General features: G+C 39.8%; 1 protein-coding gene across 5 annotated transcripts in view; it reads left to right on the top strand.

Moving 5' to 3' along the window:
* The window catches only part of pde4d (phosphodiesterase 4D, cAMP-specific), a 159,549-nt gene that overhangs the window by 31,847 nt on the left and 110,688 nt on the right, over positions 1 to 17,014 (top strand). The window contains exon 1 of one of the 5 annotated variants that reach the window (XM_019259889.2): positions 2,080 to 3,059. The exons of the other annotated variants lie outside the window; for them this stretch is intronic. Within the exon in view, the coding sequence (XP_019115434.1) occupies positions 2,758 to 3,059 (302 nt within the window). The 5' untranslated portion in view covers positions 2,080 to 2,757. Of the gene's footprint in view, positions 1 to 2,079; positions 3,060 to 17,014 lie in introns of those variants that run through there. 5 annotated transcript variants of the gene reach the window in all.

Below are 17,014 nucleotides of genomic sequence, written 5' to 3'. Positions count from 1 at the left end.
ATTCTGTTACGTAATATAGTATTTGCTCAACAACGTTTTTGATTTTGATTGTACAACTATGGATTTATGGTAATTCAGCCCTTTCTGACCGAAACGAAAAGCCTACCTATTGAAGTATCAGTCATGTTCCACCATGTTAAAGCCACATCAAGCAAATTTGACTGCTTTTATAACAGAACATACTGTGCATTTTAAGCAATTTGAGAAAAAAAAGAACTGTAGGGAGAAAAATGGGTGATGGGGGAGAATTTTAACAAAGGCAATACATCTTTACTTTGCTTCGAGCTTGATACATCTATAATTCAGCACAGCAGTAAGTAGAAATGTACAGTTGTGAAGCATCCAGAATGACACATGCACACTAAATGCTCCATCTGCAACTTTGAGATAATTTAATGTCATTAACTTTGTATGCGGCCAAATGAGACTGTTTCCATAAGATGTTCTCATAATGTGAGTACCAAACCATGACTCAACAGTACGGGTATTGTCTCTGCCTCTTGTCAGTGACTAACAAACACTTAGCATCTACCTACATTATGACTTATTTTGTTTAATCTATAACTAGGGGAGAGATGTTTACATAAAATATAGCCCACAGTGCCTAAAAACATACAGCATATTGATTGTGCTGGTAAGTCCTAAGAGAACGTGATTTGCTGGTACTACAGTATGAATAACATAACAGTGGTAAAAAATGGATGAGGTTTTGTTTTGTTTACATATATAAGAACATTGGTGTTGTTTATGTACAGTCAAAGACTATATAACTGCATAACTTTATAACTGCATTGGAGACAAGACCCAGAGATGAGCACAACTCATTATCAACAAATGAACTAACAGATGGTCATTATGCTCTATAGGTGAGAACGTGTTATATAAATGTACAATGACAAGCCTGTATCAATATCCATATTAGTACTGGATATTGGCTCAGAGTCAAGCTACCAGTAAATGGATTTCCCAAGACTAAAATTCCATCACGTGTCAGAGATCAATTGGAAATGAACTGTTTTTGTGTCTTCTTTTTTGTTTATTTCTAGAAATGTTCAGGGTTTAGCATTCGAGTCATTGTTGGCACAGATACTAGTCAGGTGCTAAAAGTTATCTCAGTCATCACATATGAATTAAATTAAAATGTAGCAAAACATATTAATGATACAGTTGATGGAGAGCATCTTATGGCTTACAGAACTCATGGTATACATATATATGTGTGTGTGTGTGTGTGTGTGTGTGTGTGTGTGTGTAGATATATATCTCAACAGGTTGAGGTTTGATGTTTAAATTGTTAATAAATACAAGTGACAAACATTTATGCAAGGTGTGCTAACCTAAAAAGTTGTCCATCCAGTATATTGTTTGGTGAAGGTGCAGGCTCGGATACAATCCTAAATAGACATAGTGTTGCTGTGTCAATGTAACCCTGTAGGGAGTATAGTTTACGTCAGTAGGTGAAGGTGCAGCTACACAAAGTACACAGTGGTGCTGCTCATGTATACATGCATGTGCTCCTATTATTTCTGTTCTCTCTGTGCGCTGTCCGGCCACTACTACACGTACCCGTCGCCTTAGTACAAAATTACTTTTCTGCTGTTAACACAGGAGAGATTGCATTCCCCACACTGTTACTTCCCAGAGTAATGGGCTTGAGCTGCAAGGGAGGTAGGAAAGAAATCAGTCTTCCCTGAAAGTCCCCTTCTCCTGGAAATGATGACAAACAGAACAGAGGAGGAGATTTAACAAGGTGGCTGGGTGTTTGCACTCCTCTGTACCCCTGTGGAAATCACAGGCATGGGCACACATCCTGCAATGACGCACAGATGAATGAATTACAAAGGTGAGCTTATTTTACCTGCAGTGTGTTTAATGTCTGCTGTAACCAGAGGATGTCCACTTTTACAACACTACAACAATTGATACTTTTGAGAAGAATCTAATACTCAACGGGACTATAGGATCATAATACTGATTCAGTGTTGTTATATGATTTGGCCACCTGGTTCTCTGCCCACTCCCACCTCCTGCTTTTCCGGGGAGGTGCTTCGGGTGGGTCCCTCATGTTTAATTTATTATCCTGTTCCCTATATCCCATCGCCGCTTGTTCCTGCTGGGGACTTGAGAAGGGAAGAACAGTGTTGTCATGCCTGGATGGTTTTACGCATGCCGTACGTGGACTGAACTACAGCCGCCAAGGTTCACAGAAGTTTGGGTTATATTGTGGAGAGACTATCCGCCCGTGTGGACTGTCCTGTGCTGCACATCTCATGCTCGCACCTTGCTGAAATGGGCGTGTACGGAGAAAGCGGGGAGCACTTGGACACCAGGCTCAATTGAGAGTTTTTCCTCGTAGCCTCACTCAGGGACACTTCCTCCCCTTCCAAACCGCAGTTTTCGAGGTGTACCTCGTGATGCTTAAATGGATTCATTTCTGGTCCTGTCTAATGTGTTTCTGCAGGGCAGTGAGGATAAAGTTGATGGAGCTAAACTCATTACGTGAGATTCAAAAAGACTCCAAACTGGCCGTGAAGCACCCAGAGTAACTAAAAAGTTACCTGAATTACTGCGAGGGGTCTAATTTTGCCGTAGGAGTTATTTTTTTAATTTCTAAAAAACATCCTAACTCGTAGTGTTGTTAAAGCCCCCCTCCCTTTGTCCTCCCTCCACATTACCCCGGGGTCATTTTATTTGAATGCTCCTAAAGTGTTTGCTTCTTTTTAAAAAGCGTTTTAAAAAAACAATTTGGCAAGGAGGATGGACCCTGCCTGCGGGAAAGTAGGCACTGCGCCCTTGGTCGCCGGCGGCGGAACCGGCGTGAGCACGAAGGCGCCCAAACATCTGTGGAGGCAGCAGAACCAAGCAGCGCTCTCTCCGCTCCACCACCAAGCGCTGGTAGTGCGCAAGAACGACCGAGTGAGACAAAGAGGCTTTTCGGACACCGAAAGATACCTCAACCCGAGGAACATGGACCGGACTTACGCAGTGGACACGGGGCACCGACCCGGACTGAAGAAATCCAGGATGTCGTGGCCGTCGTCGTTTCAAGGTCTTCGACGGTAAGGGCAAAAAGAGAAACAGCTTTTCCTCATCTTGTGTCTCTTTCTAATTTCCCTCGATGAAGATGGGCGTTGTGTGCTTGCCTGACGCGCGAGGTCGGATAAGTCTTTTGGATCGTATTTAGTCATAACTTTGAGGACAATACACTCATTTTTTATTTATTTTTGTCTCAGCCTATGTTCGACCTCTGTTTTACATCACTTTTTGTGCCCCACCGTCGAAAGCATTTACTACGAACAGTAATGTAATGTTTAAGAAAGGATGGATAAAGTATATTGCTCAGTCGATGGCGAAAAGGTAAAAAAAAAGACAAATAGAAACCAAATTATCACATTAAGAGCACTGCGGTCAAGCCTCTTTACACACTTAAATCCCTCTATCCCCAAACTTAAATCTGTTTCATATTTTTAGAACAACGGAGCGAACAGTTGGCTGGTTTAATCTAGGTCAGAAAGATGTGTGAGCCTGGAAAGGGTCGGTTAATATCTCCAAAAAAATAAATTATGGAAGTCAAGAGAGGTGACTGAGTGGTGTTTTTTTTTTTTTTATCTTTATGCTTATATCTGTAATATCTGGCACAATTAAAGATAATGTATGAAATGAAAAGAGGAACTGATGGAGGTGTTAATTAGGCAGGTCACAGGGATTATGTTTGAGTGCTTTGCCCTGAACAGAACATCTAAGATAGTAATACTGGCTCACTAGGTAGACGAATGTTCATGTTTGTAAGTTAAATTATACTTTGGTCTCTGTGAGGGAAGGAGATATGGTAGGAGGGCTTTACATCATCACTAATACACGATGACCACATTCTTTTGAAATGACACTCACAATAATCTGACTTACTGCACATGGCAGCATGGATAATATTAGCGCATATATGACAAGCACTGGGTATTCTTCAGATGTAGCTCGCGCCATATGTATTAAACCAGAGCAGCTACTGTAAAATGACAGCAGTAATGTTTGCAGCAACAGCAATTTCAGTGAAGCCTGCCTGCATATAGACACAAAAGCGGCTCTGCACTCAGAGCAGACAGCCCGGGTGTGTGGGGAAATGTTTCTGCTCTAATTACTCACTTGTTCTGGGAAGGAGGGAGGAACAAAAAAAAAAAAAAAAAAAGACTAACTCAAATGAAATCTGAGAAGGTCACCTCAGCTCCCTGGCTTAAGTGACTCTTGCGGATGCAAGTTTCTCTCAGACAGATCGCAGTTTCCTTTATTTCTTCCTTTCCTATTTAAAAAAAACATTTAGTTCAGACAGGAGTGATACTTGCCTGCAGGTCCACTGGCTTGTGTGGCCGACAGACAGAATGGTCCCTGTCACAGTGGCAGGCTAGTCACATGGAGGAGAAGCCAGGAAGGCGAGGGAGGGAGGAGAGCACAGATGGAAGTGACATTGCAGAGTGGTATGCTGGACTACAACGCCCATGTGATGTTAAGATGTTGCACTGAACTTGTACTTTATCCTAACATAATGAAATTCAACAGGAGATGTTTGTGCGATGCTATTGCATCAAATATCATTTGAGCACATTTCACATCTGCTTCAGGAGGGTAATCATACGTAGATTAACCCAAACAAATCAGATTTAAGACAGGACGTTAATTACATAAGGGGCACATTGCACTCCAGTGCAATGCAGGAACACCAGGCTAAATCAAGATTGCCACTTGTATACCACAGCCCAGCATGCCATTATGTGTTAGTCAATAGAATAATATGATTGGTTGTGTGTGTTGTTTTTTTTAATGTGCTGTGTATCTGTTGGGTTGCAAGTGCTCACGGTGACTCACAGGGGCCTTCATCTGGCGTGGATGTCATTAAATGAAAACATCATGTAATCATAATATACCACCCTGTCATGACACATTGTTCACGGCAACAGTGCAGGTGATTATGGGATGCGCAGCATATTGCAAGACAAGCAGAACAGAAGCTGTTGCGTGAAAGCAGACCAGCTGCAGTTAACAGTAGTTGTTTTCATTTCGCGTAAAATTACGCTGAAAATAACACTTGACACACTTACAATTCATAATCTATTGTTTTATGAACACAACATTGTTTGACATATCGCCTTATAGATTGTATAATCCATATGCCGATGAGTTTTGTAGCCTTGAGAACATGCAAACTAAGCTACTGGAAGACTACTGACTCCTCTGCTAGGCTTGAAAGCTTTTTACTAAGTATAGATATAGTCCACCTTTCATATACTCTTAATCCTACACAGAGGTGGTGCATAATGCATGTGCTGTTTAGGTTTAAGTCATGTGCTTTATTGACTTTTCTAATTATGCCAGTTACATTGTCAAATGAAAAACTGAAGTTGTTGCTGCAAGCAGCTCCAAACAAGACACATTTCCTTATTATAACAATAAAACAACTTCTGAGGCAATGTTCCTGTAGAAAACTTACTAAGAAGAGCCTGCTACTTGCTCAACACATACAATTCATATCAATCTTACATATAGAGAGAGACAGCAGATTTTTTTCCCCCCAGAGGACTGTGGATGTTGCTGTGTGTGCCCGAGCGGCTCGTTTGGCACAAGGCCCAGCAGCCCCAAGGTAAAACACATCACCCAAATGTGTCACAATCTAGGCTGAGCCTGAATGCTGCTCAAGGACTCTACGAGACCTCAGAAAGAATCTGGAGCATCCTTTGATGAGGAGATGGCATTTCTTCCATTTCTCCCCGCCCGTCCCTGCCATGGGGGTGTTGCGGGGGGGGTTATCTTTGGAGATGTCATTGAAGAGGAGGATCATGATTTCTCTTCTCTCTGTCAAATCGCAATCAAGATTCGGCAGTGGGTGAAAAAGGAAACGTCAACAAAAAAAGGATGAAACATCTAAGTAGGGATGGGATGGAAGGTATTCCTTCTGGACATTTTGTCCCCTCAGTAGCAGCAGATTGGAAAACGTACTCCTGGCCCCTCACTGTACGCTGTATTTAACGGTCGTGGATTTTTCTCCAACCAGCCCTCCTCCTACTGTGACTGCCGGTGCCAGAGTGAGGTTTTTTAGCCAGTATAAAGCATAACCCCCTGGCTATGTCATTAGATACCAAGGGTGTTAGTGAGTGAGGCAGGAACTGCTATTGGGTACGTGGCTATATATAACCCCAGTCATGGCCATAATCATACTGCATAGGCTGCTCCAGAACTGGCACAGTACACATCTACTGTATGGCTGTACTCCCAGGCATGTGAAAGATGCCCAGAAAATGCTAATGAATACACTGCGGACATGGTACTAAACTTTCCATTAGCAGAGATCAGCATCAAACATCTTGTATCTTAGGTATTAAAATGGGTCACGAGTGATCATTTCTGACACTGTATGATTTCTCCGTCGTGTTTAGTGTCACAGTATGAAAGGCAGATAATTATGTGAATGTCAGCCCCTTGTCTAAATCTTATTGACCCATTCTTTCAGGAAGAATATAAGGAGTATTGAGTATTTTCTTTCTTCAGGCGATTTTTGTGACTTACCAGAGCTTTGAAAGATGAGCATACTAGGAAGTTACTGATGCAGCCATATCGATTGACATTGTAGTCTGTCAAACATAGAGTAAAGCCAAAAGCTTCTTGATATTTTATAAAAGGATCATAGTAGTAGATGTACAGTACATATTCGATGCTTAGGGGATAAAGGCTTCTTTTATTTAATCAAGGAACATATGCATGCATAGAAGTGGGTGGAATATGGTTATATTACATTCACTAAGTGGATGGAATATAACCAGAAACCCTCATGGGAAACCATAAAAACCCATGCCACTTGACAGCTACTCAGAAGCCATTAGCACGTCTATAGTATTAACAGTCACTGTTCAGTCTTTGTTCCTGTCAGCCTTGTCTGTAATATAATTATAAAGTGACATTCTTTAACTGCAATTGTAGTTGAAATGTTTCTTGACCTCCAAAACACCAACACTTCTCAAGTACAGTGACCTCGACACACCTCTCTTGTTCTGTGTCGAGTTTACCGCGTAATCAGTGATGGCCACTTTACTGATTTCATGTTAAATGAGGGTTTTGTATTATTTTTGTGGATACCTTTTTAGCATGTTTACCTGTCTTTCATTGACATGTTGCCAAAATGTGTAGGGTGGTACAGCTTGACAGGGACTTCCTTTACCCTAAGAAATTCTTACAAATCAGTTTAATTACGATTCAATGCTGTCAATGATTCTCAACGATTTTTTTTATTCTGCTACTGGTACTGTAGTTTGATTCAACGAATATAAAAAGCAACAGCTTTTCATACCAGTATATGTGTGACTCACCTCAGTACGTAAGCATTACTATTACTGTTATTGCTACATACGAGTCAGTCGTGACAGGAATCACATGTAATGGTTAATCAACAAGCTCTTTGTGTGCCACCGTCTGTTTCTTCTTCTTTCTCGGAGTTGGACGGCAAAGTTGACAGCACCTCCTCAATTTTTGACTGACTGGCTGGGCTCGCTACATTCTTCATTGTTGCAGCTCAGGATGAAAACGGCTAGTGTGGAGAGAGAGGGGTGCACAGTGTACAGTACCTCCTGAGCTAACCCCTGCCTGCCCTCTTTATTAAGCGTATCCACTGCATCCATGCAGAATTTTCCATGTCTGCATTCTGATTCATCTCAGAATTGAGAGATTTCCACATTGTGTGTGTGTGTGTCTGTCTCTCTGTGTGTGTGTGTCTGTGTGTGTGTGTGTGTGTGTGTGTGTGTGTGTGTGTGTGTGTGTGTGTGTGTGTGTGTGCGCGCGCGCCTTTTTCTTTTGTCAGTTCTTATCTAACCTTTGATCATTATGGAAACCTGACATGTCAGACATGCAGTGGCTTCCATATATTGGAAAATGCAGGGACAGTTTAGCAGCCTCTGCTTCTCTTTTGTAGAGCATGAAGTAACAACACAAATCTCTTTTATTGATTCCTTCAATTTTAGTGTTGCACAATGAAAGTGGTAGCAGGAATTGCTTTCCTTGTTTTGGGGTCAGACAGCTCTCTGTGATCATTATATATCCCAGCTAATTTCAAACGAAACTACATGAAAATAAAAGAAAACAACTTTGTAGGCTAGTGGATTACAGGCACAGAGTAAGTCGTGTCTACCAAAGCAAATACTGATTGAAATCAAAATTCACAACTGGGAAATGAATGTTTAATGCACACATCTGTTGTTGTACAGCACAGCAGTTAGAAGGGTGAAGTGGGATCGTGTTCAGGGAACATATTTGTCCAATGTGAAAACTGGACATTGTCCAGCAGGAACCACAGGCCAGTGTGTGTGACTGGCTCTAGGAAAACATTATTGCTTCATAAAGTAGAGGAGCTGTGCTGAAATGGGGATATCTCAAATAGAAATGGAGCTCTAACAGCGTATGTGAAGCGGAGAGGGCTGGTCATCTAATTTTTACCAGCAGGAACAGGCATTGGTTTTTCATAGCTCCCCCCTGGCTCCCTTTTCCTCACTGGTCATCTGTTAGGCTAATAAAATGCATGAAAACCGTTTTTGAAGGACAGCCTTGTCACAGGCTACAAGCCAGAGCCTCTTTAGACTGTCTGCTTGATGCTGTGTGATTCCCTGGGCTCTTGGCTGGCTGTGCTGTGCTGATCATATTACACTCCACAGGGTGATAAAGACTCTAGCGACTAGTCTAGTCTACAGTATGCTGATTATAGCTTTGAGAGAGACCGTACAGCCGTATGAATTATTGATTATTTCTGTCAGAATATCTGTATCAAAGCTGTGGAAGGACTTATGAAAACATAAATTAGTCAGCATTTATTAGTGTACACTTTTAAAAGGCACATGGGCATTTAAATATTTTTGTGAAATGAAAGCTAATGGCCAAGTAAAGGTTATTAAACAGTCAAGTGTTGTATTTCAAATGGAGGTGATCAAATTCTTCCTAGAAACGGGTGATATTGGACAGAGGTGTGAGTGAAAAAACTCATGATCATCTTTTCTGTATTGTTCGATACTGATATTTATCACAATATATAATTTTGATAATGTTGTTGCCATTTTGAAGAGTATACTGAGTATACTGAAGCCTGAGAGAATCATTTATTGAATATTAAAAACAAAAGTATTAAAAAATATAAATAAATATATAAATAAAATTGTTATAAAACTTAAAAATAATTTGGTACCTTTTCAGCTATTGGAAAAGATCACTGTTTCCTGCCTTGATTGGACCAATGGCATATTTTGCTGTATTTAACATTGTGTTACTTTTTTGTCAACTACTTCCTTATCTTTGGAGCATGACTTAACTTAATATATGTGTTCTGCTTGTTCAGTAGGTGTTTAAATTAGTCATATTGTCTTTCTTTTGTTGCACTTATGGATAATTTGTATAATTAATTGTTGAAATCCGTAACATATGTCCTAAAGTCTGTTTCATTCCCTCTATTGTAAGCTCTGCTCTGAAGTTAAACCGCTGTGTATGTATGTGTGTGTGTGTGTGTGTGTGTGTGTGTGGAAGAGCTTCGCCCCACCCTGATGCAAGCACGCAGCAACAGAGAGAGAGAAAGAGGCAAAAAACACTCAGGTGCCACTCATTCTTTTTCAGAGGCAATCTACTTTAATATCCCCTTTTTTCACCGGTAGGGGATTGGCATGTACTTTGACAACAAAGAAAACAACCTGCAGCCTAATTGGCTGTCATCTTGTTTATTTCCACTCTGGGATAGGCTGTTAGACCTATCCATATCGTCAAAAAGCGGCAAACGTTTATCATCTTTATCGGAATTTTTTTTCACAATCCCATATTGAGATCATTTTATCACCTACTCTACCGCCCTATACTTCTTCTTTGAATGGCATGCTGATGAGGTAGACAAAATTGGGGAACAGCACACTCCCAGCACAATCCAGTGAGGTCACAATGAAAACATATGATCTGACTTAATGGCTTTGGAAGAGCAGTTAGATTGCAACAGATATCAGGAGGGCAGCTATTAAGCACTACCTGCTGGAAGAAATGGACTAACAATAAACAACCTGACAACAAGTTGCAAGGCTCCCTGAACATGATCAGGATTCTTGTACTGCATCGTAATGAAGGGAGTGTTGTGGGAACTGTCAGTCTTGCTAGTCCTTAATACCCCATACCTGTTTCTCAGATTACTCCCCTCAGATTTGAAATGATTCCCTTTTTTCCCCTTTGCCAATGTTCTTTCTTTCTGTCAATCAGTGTGTTATCTTGAGACAGAGTATATCTTCTCCTGATTTACTGATGCAAATACATGCACACACAAATAACATAGGTCTGTGCACATAATCTCTCACTGCCATACAGTTACTACCCTGTTTTTCACCTTTTCCTTCAATCTTTCCTATTGTCTTTATCATCTCTGTCTTGCTCTCACACATGCTGTTTACATCTATTGATTCCCCTTCCTGTTTGCCTCTCAGGCGGTGTTTCTTGCAGCATCTGTCAGCTCTAATCTGAAGACCTGCCACACACACATCTGAGCCAACCTGCTCTGGTCATGAAACATGAGACGAACCCTGTGGTGGGTTGCATCTTGATCGCTTGGACAAATGCCTTTCTCTAGCTCTGCATCATTGAAAAGAAAGCTAGATAAATGAGGCCTGTGTTACTGTATAGCTTGAGTAATACGTGTCACTATTACAAGTCCTGTCTACATTTAAAGTATATTAAAGTATATTTTACCTTTTAAACACTGAAGAAAATGAATGCAGCTATATGCACTTTGAGCTAATCTAATCAAATATTTGTTTTGAGGGTGTTTTGTATACCTTTATTTGAGATTTAATTGACAGTGATGAGATGACAGGGATTGAAGGAAAAGGGAGAAATGGGGAATGACAATAAAGATCCCCCACCATTTCTCCGTCACTCCTTGCAATCTTCTTGGAGCCACTTGCAATCAGCGTACGACAAAACAACTTCATTCATTCATTCATCAGCCAAACAATTAAAAATGACACCTGTCTTCAGAATATTTCCATAGCCTCAGCTCTGACACCTTGGTAGAAATTTGGTGGAAATTTTGTTTCATATCAAAGGCTCTACGGTTGCGCCATCCACTCATTCACCAATTTGGAACAACCCAGACTTTACAATAAACAGGAAACCATTAAACTTTCATATTGCACATGATTCCAAAAATCATCAATTTTCAACAATTAGTCCAGAAGTTCAACATTTGTAACAGTCAATATCTCCAATACTTACAGCTTAAGTCCACTATCCTCCCTAAAATCAACAATACATTTAACACGCAAGATCAAACAGTTATCATAGATGACTTTTCAAAGTTTTCCAGCTCTGTTATATAGACATTTCTGAACACCACTGACATTTTTCTCCCGACCTCAAAGTGGGAACAGGATCTCTCCATCACTCCATACACAGATTTCTGGTCTCAAATATGCAAAAATAACTTTACTCATTGCAAAATCCCAAATTTACAACTTATTCAATTCAAGGTTAACCACAGAACACACTACACAGGTGAGAGATTACAAGAATGGATTTCACTACATCAGATCAATGCACTTATTGCACACAGCACACCACAGACAATTACATGCATGCTTTCTGGTACTGTACACCTATTAGACAATTTTGGATACAAGTCTCAGATCACATATATTAGGCTCTCGCATCCCCCTATCCCCTCATCTCTGCATCTTAGGAGACATATCATCAGTACAATTACATAATCACGTTATAACTACACTCTTCAAAGCCCTAGCTTTGAAAACAATCTTCCTAAACTGGAAAACAAGAAATAAACTGAACATCACACACTGGAAGAATAATAGATCAAACTTCAGTGGGGAAAAAATGTCAGCATCAAATAATCACAGCATACCCCGTTTCAACAAAACTTGAAATATCCACACATATATACAAGCACTTATAAATACAGAGTACACGCACACTTACACACATATACACAAAATTCCCCCATTAGTCAGGCTACCTCTTTGTCTACCCATTTGCCTGTCTGCCTGCCTGTCTGTCTGTCTGTCCCCCACCAAAGTGGACCTAGGGATGTTGTAAAACAGACCTTGCCTTGACTCCTGAGCCACAGAGATACTAATATTAGACTTGACAATAGCAAGAACAGTCAAACGGATGCCCGTGATTCTCTGTTTCTGCTATATGAATACATTGGTTATTATTTGCCAACATGTTACCATAAAAGTCTGGATGTTCTGTTACAACCATATGTTTGTTGCCACATGGTCGAATCACAAACAGACCAGTTGGTAATAAACTTGAGCCAGAATGCAGACACTCACAGACATGGGCAATTCGGCGGATGACCACATGTCCATCATGTGAACCATTGAGACCACCTGGCTGCCTGACTGACTGTATTTTCTGCCTTTTAGTGGTGTATATAGTAGAATACAGCTTCAGTCTTATGATGGTAATAAAGTAAATTGAATCAAATTTGTAATTAATTGAGTTATGGAGGCACAGCAAATGATCAAATGCCAAGGCTTGCCAGCAGGTATTCCATGCCTTTTGTGGTGTACATTATAACTTCCCTGCAGAAACACAAGGTCATCTGTAATTTGCATATTTGTTTCCTTGAGACAGATACAAAAAAAGAAAAGCAGCCTATTTGAAAGCATGCATGAATAATTCATGTGCAGATTTACTGTGCTTGGAAGAAAATCTAACATGCTTCACATGATCTAGATATCAACTTGAAATAGATTTTTTTTCTAATTGCCACCACCAAGGACAATATATCTTCGATGGCATTATTTGCCTGTCTGTTAACAGGTTTATGGAAACATGATTCCAAATAACATAAGATAAGATTTTCGCTTTTGTTAACATTGCTAGATGGATCACTTATAATATAGAAATATATAGTGATTGCTGATGCAGATTTGCATAACGTAGAGAACGTGTATTGTCCTAAAATTCCCATCTGGTTATTGTTAAAATCAGTAGACTTTAAGTAAAATGTAAAGTTTTCTTATCTTTTCTTTTCTCATTAATTGATGATTTCATTTTTAGATTTCCCATATAGGCTCCAAAGATTGACAGCAGAAATACTCTGTTCATCTCTACGATCAGAACAGTCTTTGTTTTGCCAAGTTATGCCTAAATATACTGTTTCCAATTGTAGCTTGCATGGGGACCTGCTGTTGCAACAAACACATACAAAAGTGGCATGAACAGCTGAAAACAACCTACCATGCTTTCTACAAATGGAAGCAGTGTGTTTAGTCAGAGTGTTCTGAGCGTGGTGATGGACAGCTTAAAAACATGGATTGTTCTGCAGGAGTTATAGGGAACCAAATTATGAAACCTTTTTTCTGAAAATCAACATGACCATAGCAAGCTCTTGAAAGAGAATGCAGCTATCTTTTACTGCTAACTTTCAAGCCTACAGGGTGTGTGTATGTGATATTAAGAAGATTTTAGGTGGAGTAGCAGTTTAGGACCATGAGTCATGAGTTGATTTCAGTCCACTATGGGGATTTGACTAGCTAATAAATCGGCCCTGGACCATTTTCTTATTAACAGGAGATGGATTTTGTAGTAGGCCCATAGGGAAGATTGTACAGTCTGGTCTTGATGGGTTCCTATTACAGAGCCATTAGTAGAACCCTTCAGATTGTTTAGCAATTTTTGCAATTACATCATCATAAGAGACCGTTCTACTGTACACAACAGCTCACCAGGATTATCCAGCTTTGCTGGATGATATTATTTTTTTAAACTAATTACTACTTTTCCCATTGCTGCTAATTTTCAGTATGACACTCTGCAAAATTTAAAAAGGACATTTTTTCACATCAGTAATGTAAATGTTTTGTAAATCCTGGCAGTTACCCGTGTTTATGGAAGCAAAGCTCTTTCTCTTTAGCATGATGAAGTACCATTCTTTGTTAATAATGCATTTTGGGATCCAACCAGTCCAATGCCATGACACTGAGCAAGTATTTATTGCCTGATCTGTATAACCACACATGCAAAAAAATACCATCTTATGTTCAATACACAACAACTGAATGTTGGCTGTGTAACTGTAAAATGATCAAATGAAACAATCATTTTAGCACTGCTAAATCGCTATTGTGAGCATTTAAACTAGGCTAGCAACATTAAAGTAATTAGCCACCCAAAACATTTAGTCTTTTTAGTATCATTTTAGGCCAGGTATTCATTCAACAATATAAATGTTTCCACAGTAACATGTTTCCACAGTAGATAAAAGTATCAGAATATTCATAGAAACATCTAAAACTACTCCCAACCCTACTCACAAGACTTTTGGATGGAGAATTCCTTTAAGCCTTTTTAAGTGACATCATATCAATGAATTCAATAAAATAGTTGGGGATGTGTAGGTTGATGCCATAAAGTGTTCGCACCTTGCAGGTACCTGGTGCATAAAGTTACATAGTACAAGGACAGGTGTACGGGGCATGGCACAGGTACCATTCACCTGATTATATCAGTGTAGCAAAATTATTTAAGATCCTTTTTTATGGTACATCCATACAATATGGCTTTAACCAGTCATAAGTGTGCAAAATTAATTGCGTCTGTTTGTCTGTTTAGCTCAGTTGGTAGAGCAGCTGCCCCATGTGTGAAGGCTCAGTCCTTGCTGCGGAAGCCCAGGGCGATATGACCTGTGGCTCTTTCCCGCATGTAATTCCCCGTCTCTCTCCCCGCATTCCTGTCACTCTTTAGCTGTCTCTGTTGAAATAAAGCTTGAAAAAGCCAAAAGATAATCTTAAAAGAAATACGATCAGTTATAAACACTCATTAGTCAGTGCTTTCTATTGGCATTGTTTTTTTTTTGGAACTGTACAAGTCTATATGATTCGTACTATTCCAAGCCATCTTTACACATATATATTTAAACGTCTATAGACTATTAGGCTATAAAGAAGTACACATGAACCCCCACTGCAGCATAGTAGTATGCAAAGTTTTTATTCTCTTTTGCATTAGTTTTGCCGCTGTACAGCTCTTTATTTATTCAAACTAGCAGTGCAACCAGTTCACAAGCAAAATGCTTCTTCTAACCCAGATATCTGCTTCCATTACAGTCTCCTTGCAATGTTCTCCATTTTTTTTGTGTAACCGTGCCCTTTATAAATCTGTATAAATACTCACTTCCTCCTTGGATATGACTTGAAATGTGGTTATGACATCCATTACATCTTTCTGATGCATGCTGTGTGAAGTCTGACTTCAAAGATTGATATTTTGCCATAAACATCAAAAATGTCAATGTCACTCTCACAGTAGTGGCTAACCACAAAGTAAAGACTGTAGTCACCTTCACCTTTCACAGACGGTGACAGCACACATTCAGCAGCTTTTCAGAGTTGTACAAAGAACTTGTCCCTATCTGTCAATCTTACAAAATTGGAAAAAAATAACAACCTTGAAAATCTGTAGATTTTTCTGTAATAATGCTGACAATGGCTTGCCTTTAACAGTGCCATCCACACCTTGTTGTACTGTTAATTTGCATGATTTCATGGCCAGTTGTACAATAAATTAGATTTATTAAGTATGAAATAGATCCATCCTGTTTCAGGCAAATCTTAATCTGCTTGCATTTTCCCTGAATGCATTTTACAGAAGGTCACCTTGCTCATTTGGGAAATAGTCGCCATGGCTACATTAGTTAGAGGGGTGCACTGATTTCATTAGTGATGAGATCTCATGAGGATGCTTTGAGGACAGTGAGCAGAGTGCAGGAAAGGGATGTGTAGGGAGATTATATGTGGAGAATAGCAGAAGAGGGGGAAGTTCTTGTCTGAAGCAGTTTTCATCAAACTGTTGAGTAGGTGCTCACTTTTTTTTTTAAACTTTAAGGGCTGGTGGGGGGTGGTGGCAGCTGTCTTTACAATTTGTACATTTTTAAAAGTATGTGGCTGACTTAGGTCTTGTTTGCAATCAGATGAGTGATTTTTTTTCTGATGCAACCTTGGTTCTTATTGCCAGTGTTTTCATTTTTCTCCAACAGTACGACCACACAGGGGGAAAAAAAAGTCAGTCGATGTTTAAATTGGTCAATGCCAAAAACTGTGAAAGTTGAAGTTACCCATTGGAGATTTTGATCAATAATAGCATTATAAAATAAATTTGAATTTAGAAAAATATTTAGAAAACTGTCTGTGTAAGTATTTGTATGAGGGAAACACAGTCAACACATTTTTAGACACAGTATGTTCTGGTGAGAAACATCATTTTGTCTGTTTACAAGAAAAGTCCACAAGGTACCTTCCTATTTGCTGTTTTGCTATGTGCATGCAAAGTGTTGTTGCAATGGCAGCTGCTTGAATGCAAAATGTTTCAGTGACATGACAATTGCATCATGTTGACAAAGCAACAACTCTGAAAAAGAAATGTTGGTAGTTTTCCAGTAGTTAGCCTTCAGCCTGATATTTGCCACATTTGACATCTGTCCAGATTTATGTCAAGAAAGGTTTGCCTGGCAGAGGGTTTTCTGCAAAGAAGGAGTCAAAGAAATCGCTCACAGCTTCACAATGTAAATACAGGAGTTGTAGAGGCCCAGCTATTTCTGCTATAATAGTAAATTCAATTTCTTTGTTTCAGCCACTAGAGACGCACAACCTCCCTCTTCTTAACATAAGACACAGGTCCTTTTTTTTCTTTGTAAATTGTGATGCCTAGACTCAATTTTGCACCTAAATACAAGATCCTGCAGAATACCTCAGGTGTAAAACACACCAACGGGGTGTCTGCGCCAATACCTGCAGTAGACAAAAGGGTGTGAAAACACTTCCTGGAGGGGCCGACTCCTGCAGCAGACAAAGAGATGTGAAAGGGGTGCCCCCTCAGGCATAAATGTTCAGGTCTCCCCATCCTCGGGGTCTTTCTTAATCTTTGACCGCTCGCATGTTGTTTGACCTTTTCTTGTCGGCCGGCAGAAGTCTCTATTTCATTCTTCACCAGCAGCAGAGAAATT

This window comes from Larimichthys crocea, chromosome III (assembly GCF_000972845.2).
Source record: "Larimichthys crocea isolate SSNF chromosome III, L_crocea_2.0, whole genome shotgun sequence".
NCBI lineage: Eukaryota > Metazoa > Chordata > Actinopteri > Sciaenidae > Larimichthys > Larimichthys crocea.
This window is presented reverse-complemented; position numbering and strand designations above follow the sequence as displayed.